This window comes from Coregonus lavaretus (assembly GCF_964263955.1).
Source record: "Coregonus lavaretus genome assembly, chromosome: 14".
In the NCBI taxonomy this organism is placed as follows: Eukaryota; Metazoa; Chordata; class Actinopteri; order Salmoniformes; family Salmonidae; genus Coregonus; species Coregonus lavaretus.
This window is the reverse complement of record NC_140001.1, coordinates 37,063,581-37,070,378: the sequence shown is the minus strand read 5'-3', so window position 1 is coordinate 37,070,378 and position 6,798 is coordinate 37,063,581. Positions and strand designations below refer to the sequence as shown.

Below are 6,798 nucleotides of genomic sequence, written 5' to 3'. Positions count from 1 at the left end.
TCTCATTACTTAGTTATTATGGCAGCTCAATATAAGCCTTCTCATGGGCATTTCATGTCAGTGCAATCAATTCTGAAGTCTCAACGGCAGAAAATGGCAGCAAGGCTGGAAGCCATCATGCACACTGCATAGAAGTGAGTGCAGTGTGCTGATGACAGTGTCAGTGATTCACAGGTCATTGTCTCCTTCCCTACATTAGCTAGCTTCGGGGTTTACGTTCAACACTGAGGTGAAACAAAAGGCAAAAAAGATTAATCTCACAGTATAAAAAAGAATTGAAAAAAGGGTCACATTTGATTTCTTTTGGCCGAGATGGTCCGAGATGGGTTCATTTATCTCAGTTGAAGTATCATTGAGGTAAGAGGATTGTTATGTAGTAAATCTATGTACGGCAGACAGCATGTTTGTTGTATGTTTAAAAATCTATATCCTCATTCTCACTCTTGTGCTCCTTCACATAGAGTATCCCTCTCTCACACTACTTCCCAAATGGCACCCTATCCCAACAGAGAGCACTAATTTTGACTAGACCCCTATAGGCCATGGTCAAATGTAGAGCACTGTAAAGAGAATAGGTTGCCATTTGGGACGGAGCCATAGACTATCCAGCTCTCCCTCTCAGTAGAAGCGTTTGCGGCTGTTCTCCTTCCAGCGCCCGTACATGACCACCGCCACCACCCCCAGTACAAAGACACCAATGACAGAGAAGACTATGGTGAAGAAGAGCTGGACTCCACTCATCCCCTCTTCCTGCACCTCCACTGTAATGAAAGACAAACAACCATGAAGAAAAAAAATAACATGCTACAGTTCAATTGAAACTGGACGGACAAAAACAAATATCACACCTTTTTTGAAAATGTTGGCTTGTATTATCTTACCTTTGTTCAAGTGCTCAAAGTTATCAACACTGGGGATGAGCTCTTCCTCCTCCTCTTCCTCCTGAGAACGCTCCACAGTCAGCTGGTACAGCTTCATAGAGATGAGATCATGGTTGTCTAGGAAATGAGAGGAAAGAAGAAATACATTTGACTTAGTCATTTAGCAGACGCTCTTATCCAGAGCGACTTACAGGAGCAATTAGGGTTAAGTGCCTTGCTCAAGGGCACAGACAGATTTGTCACCTAGTTGGCTCAGGGAATTGAAACAGCAACCTTTCGGTTACTGGCCCAACGCCCTTAACCGCTAGGCTATCTGCCGCCCCTAAATCAATACAATCCAACATTATTTTACATTTCACAGGAAAGTGGGAGCACAGTATGAAGCGTGGACGCGGGGATCAAACCCCGGTCTCTAGTGTTACCGCTAGACCACAGGCTCTCCACCATTCTCCATTCAGAATTGACATAGATCTGATTGCTATGAACTGATTCCAAAAACCGGTGAGAAGAATGCAGATGGTGAACCACAAAAACAGTGTTGTTCTGAGATGTTCAGAGAGAGGCCCAGTACCTGACAGGTCTCCAGTAACAGAGGAGGCTCCAAAGAAGTAGCCCCGAGGCAGACGTACCCCTGGAAGGTCCAGACAGTCCCGCCACTCCTGTTTACCATCAACGTCTATCTGGATCTGTAGGTCAGGAGGTCAAACATAGGTCAATAAAAATGTAATATGTTAGTGAACGCTTTACTGAACATGGAGCTGAACATGGAGCTGTTTCTCTCACCGTCAGTCTGTTTTTGGTGTATCTGATGAGGAGGAAGGTGTCATGGGGGATGTTGCGCACTAGGGCCGTGCACCCGCCAAGCTCTGTGGACTGGCCATCACGATCGTGCTCATAAGCCAGAGTCCCGTTCCCCACCATCCCAGACACGTATGGAAAGACCCTCTGCAGAGACAGAGGTAGTTATGATAAGCCAGATGATAATGTCAATCAGTGACCAGAGGGATACTGCCAGATGACTTACCCAGATGAACTCATGGATACCATTTTTATGTATGAAGGAAGTTAAGAGGTGGTTTCACGAGCCAATGCTAAAATAACTAAAATAATCTCGCAGTATCCCTTTAAAACACACTGGTTGCGTCTGAATTGGCACCCTATTCACTATGTAGTGCACTACTTTGGTCAAAAGAAGTTCACTATGAGTCATTCCACCGCAAGAAAAGCACAAGAAATAGGATTGACATCCACCATCTCAGACTGTTCTTAAATTGTTCCTGTTAGAAACAAATAATATTAACATTCCTGCAACATTTTGTTGGTCTCTGCGAAATTAAGCTAATTGATCGCACCCAAAGTGGCCATTTTAATTCATAGGATTCATATAATATTCAATAAATATAGTACCTAACATCTGATTTGGACGAAACTTTTTTCTAACAATGAGTTAGACATGAGGAATCCAAAGATATTGTCAAAAGCCATCCACAGCCCCCCCACACCAATCCGACCCCAAAAACGAGTATATATTATCAGTTCTCTATGTCTAACAAGTAGTATGGAGCTGCGGCTTGGATTGTTTTCTTCGTCCTATGTAAAGTATTCCCAGTGAATTTGGTGATGTTTTTTTCCCCGTTCAGAGAAATTAGTAATCGAAGTTGTTAGGTTTACAGTACCTTCAGAAAGTATTCACACCCCTTTAGTTTTTCCACATTTTGTTGTGTTACAGCCTGAATTTAAAATGGATAAAATATAGATTTTGTGTCAGTGGCCTACACACAATACCCCATAATGTCAAAGTGGAATTATGTTTTTAGAAATGTTTACAAATGAATAAAAACCGAAAAGCTGAAGCCAGAGGATGACTGTAATTTGGGTAAACTATCCCTCTAACATTGAGGGATTCTAATATTCTCTTATAGCAGAAACGGCACCATCTAGTGGTCAGAACCTGTTACTATCAGGATGTAGGATGGGACATAAAACTAACAACTTCAATGACTAATTTCTCTGAACGAGATAATTTTTTTTTTTAGCTGGGAATACATTACATAGGATGAAGAAATAATACTCAGAGTTGCAGCTCCATACTATATGTCAGACATAGAGAACTGATACTGTATACTCGTTGGGGTGGGATTGTCATGGGGGGTGGGGGTGGGGTGGGGGGTACGTGGGTGGCTTTTGACCATTTCTTTGGATTCCTCATGTCTTATGAATCCTATAAATAAAAATGGCCAATCTGGGTGCAATCAATTAGCTTAATTTCTCAGAGATCTAATTATATTTCCAAAAAATTATGTTACAGGAATGCTAATCTTATCTGTTTCTAACTACAGAAATGATTTCAGAACAATCAGATGGTGGGTGTCATGGCTTGCTGAAATGACCCCTATATAGAAAATATGTTGCCATTTGACAGACAATTAGTGACTAAATGCATGAAGCACTGCAAGATCCACATTTCTTAGGTAAACAGGAACAACTTCTGACACTCGTCTGTACGTTCATACACCACATATTGCATGACACAAAAGGGATGAGATGAGACATGAGATATGTCTGATGTGGGTTAGTCAACATGGATGGGATAGGTGGAGTGTTGAGGTTAGAAATAAATAAGCATCCAGAGGATGACTGGAATTGGCTGATAGGTTACTGTAGCTACCTGAGTCGAAGGATTGTACTTCTTCTGTGTGCCCAACCGGGATGCAAGGAAACACAGGACGCAGCGTTAACACACAACATTGCACACCCAAACCAATTATACACAATCAGTGTTTGGGAATAGGCTGTCCACCTGAGTGAGTGTGAGTGAGCGTAGGGGGGTTAGTGTAATACCTCATGGTTTTTATTTTCATTGGGGTAGGTGTCCACAAACACGCCAAGGCCGGTGAAGAGGTTCATGTTTCCAAATACAGGACCTGCAGGTGATAAACCCTGGCAGTCAACACTTTAGGAAGACCATGCTGAGATCATTGTAATATTACCACAAGACTAGAGACTATCTTTCAACCTTGGTGTGCGTCCCAAATGGCACCCTATGGGTGCTGGACAAAAGTAGTGCACTATATAGGGGATAGGGTGCGCTTTGGGACATAACCCTGGTTTGTGTATTAGACAGTGCAAGCTCAGTACCGGTCTGCATGCGTTCCTTGGTATACCACAGGGCAATTCCATCTCCATTTAGGTTCTTCTTCCCGTGGCCGTGGATCTTAAAGTGCACCTGCAGCTCCCAGTCCCGCAGGTAACACGGCTGCAGTAGGAGCGCATACAGACAGATACAGACAGTACAGTGAATGAGGAAAAGCTGGTTGTAGCATGGCATGTTACCTGTCATGGTATATTGAAATGCTATGTGCTATAGAGTTGTACATGTAGTCAGGAAGCATATGCCTAATCTATGGTATTGTCACTACAAATGAGGTGACGTGTTTGCCATACTTTGTGGCCTGTCTGCTAGGCCTAAAGCTAGACTACGATGTATTTTCTTAAGTGCAGAGATGTAGGGGTTTCAAGGATAAGCAGTAGTGTGCTGGTGTTTACTTAGGGATGGAGAGAGCTATACTCACAACGCGGCTCCACACTGCTCCTTGTCTGCTCTGCAAGTCAGGGGTAAGTCGCACATGCTCAGTGGTGATCATGGCATTGCCCATCAGGTCCCAATAAGAGGAACTGGAGGAGCCCAAACCTACACAAATAAACACAATCAATCACTATGCATAACTTGATATAGGAAGTTTAAAAGGGACATCTTTGTCCAGTGTTCTCACCATTGATCACAACAATGTGAAAATTACTTTTGCTCACCTTCGAGAACAAATTTGGATTTTTGTCAAGACGTTTTAGACTAGGGACCAATTTGTAAAGTACCTAACTACCCATAGTTTCAGTACTAAATGGTTGTTTAATATGGTGATCCACTTTTGATTACACAATCCTCCAAAAATGTAAACCCCATTTACATAACTACACCCTATTGTTTTACTGTCAATAATCTACCAGCTTCCGTTTTGTGAATCAATGTGCAATCAAATGCAATTCTATGAGGTGATGTCACTTGTGTTTTTGCCCTAGCACTACACGGCTGATTCAAATAATAAAAGCTTAATGATGAGCTGATTATTTGAATTAGCAGTGTAGTCCCCAGGACCGTGTTTGGGAAGCCCTGTAGCTAGTTGAGTTAACACTATTCTGCCAATAACTATCTCAGACAATAATATAATACGTATTTGATGAATAACTCAACAGTGTTTTTGTACAATACAAATGATAATTTTTGTGAACATTGTCTGAAAAGCAAAATAATACTGATTGTGAAACCAAAGCCAGCAAAGCGTTTGGATAGCCTACCTTGGTATGGTTTGCCCTGTAGCTAGTTGAGTTAACACTATTCTGCCAATAACTATCTCAGACAATAATATAATACGTATTTGATGAATAACTCAACAGTGTTTTTGTACAATACAAATGATAATTTTTGTGAACATTGTCTGGAAAGCAAAATAATACTGATTGTGAAACTAAAGCCAGCAAAGCGTTTGGATAGCCTACCTTGGTATGGTTTTGTAAGCGAGTACTCCCTTTTTAAAAAGTCATCCATCTCGTATCCATCGTCTGCCAGACACTGGCAGGTTAAAAGAAGTACAACAGCAAACAGACATGTTAATTCATGAATATTTCGCTGATTAAACATTAAATCAAATATTTGAAAACTGCTCATCCGAAACCGATTACACTTGTTCATTATGGCGATCAGCAACTCGTCAGCAACACCAAAAAAGTGCTTCCGGGTCACGGAACTTCGTGACTGTAGAAAACCTGTATAAAACAAAGAAAATGTAACAAATGGCTTATACACATCTAATATGTATATAGTTTCAATTTATTTGACAATTTTTTAAACAGGTGCATTAAATATTTTCTAACTATCAAGACTTTTGTAAGTGTAATACATAGCAGAATGTCAAAAGTCTGGGTGTGACACAGGACAAAAACAGTGTAAAACAGTGAAATCCAGACATGAAGTGCTTTAGAAAATAACATTTAAAAAACATATTGAAAGCTGAGAATTTTTTTTTTACACTTATTTTAGTCTCTACTTAATGGAGGTGAAATAAAAATAATCTAAATTAGCATTTTTTCTTAAAAATCTAACCCTGAGACTCAAAAAGGCCGTATTTGCTAAATCACCCATTTATTCATGATGTGTGAAAAATAATTCTCTAAACATTAACAATGATTCATCTTTGTTCATATTTAAGTGACATTTGCATTACATTTGGGTTTTAAAACATGTTTCAATGTCAAATAAATGCCCCCAATGCAAATAACTTGAGAAAAAAATATTATTTGTGCTGATGTAAAAGTGGGTGGGGGGTTCTCAGTAGGGCAGGTTCCCCAACTGGCGGCTTTTTGGTTTTATTTGTCTTCTGAGCAAAAAGAAAAAAAAAGAAAAAAATCAATTTTCATTGTAAAAACACCAGGGCTCCAAGTAATTTTTATTTAAGAAATCTGTTCCCAAGTATTCCCATGCATAATAAAGAGATACTTGATCATATATACAAATGTAAGCAAGGATTGAAATGATTATGTTTTAGTCAAACATTTTGTCCGTTTGAGCTTCTTGAGGACAATTTACAGTACACAAATTATTTGTAATTATGTTTCGGGCCCCCCGACCATCCACTCAAGAAAGAAAATTGTCCCGCAGCTGAATCAAGTTGATGATCCCTGCATTAGGGTCTGTAAAATCTGGTGTCATTTCATGGGGCTCTGAGTAATGCAGTGTTGCTGGCCATTTACTCCGCAAATTACATTGTCCACAATGCAAATCACTGTATATGCATTACATATTGGCTTATAGAGAAAAAACTATTATTTGTGCCGATGTTAAAGTGTGGTGGGGATTACTCCG

General features: G+C 40.2%; 1 protein-coding gene across 2 annotated transcripts; it reads right to left on the bottom strand.

Moving 5' to 3' along the window:
• On the bottom strand, positions 1-5,691 carry LOC311141829 (VIP36-like protein). Of its 2 annotated transcripts, XM_084177316.1 has the most exons (9): positions 5,436-5,646; positions 4,454-4,572; positions 4,020-4,137; positions 3,723-3,805; positions 3,550-3,573; positions 1,665-1,826; positions 1,453-1,567; positions 882-998; positions 1-761 (listed from the first exon to the last, which is right to left on the bottom strand). In XM_084177316.1, exons 1-9 carry the CDS (start codon positions 5,626-5,628, stop codon positions 619-621), a joined length of 1,074 nt encoding a protein of 357 aa, XP_084033442.1. In that variant the 5' UTR covers positions 5,629-5,646; the 3' UTR covers positions 1-618. The 2 variants fall into 2 exon arrangements, with proteins under 2 accessions (XP_084033442.1, XP_084033443.1); XM_084177317.1 differs by lacking the exon at positions 3,550-3,573 and having other exon boundaries at positions 5,436-5,691.
• Positions 5,692-6,798: the final 1,107 nt, after the last annotated feature.

Coding starts and splice junctions, on each gene's coding strand:
- LOC311141829 (XM_084177316.1), bottom strand. CDS start 5,628: ATGAACAAGTGTAATCGGTTTCGGATGAGCAGTTTTCAAATATTTGAT. Junction 3,574..3,722: donor ATGAAAATAAAAACCATGAG/GTATTACACTAA, acceptor TTGGGCACACAG/AAGAAGTACAATCCTTCGAC. Junction 999..1,452: donor TGTTACTGGAGACCTGTCAG/GTACTGGGCCTC, acceptor CTCATTTCCTAG/ACAACCATGATCTCATCTCT.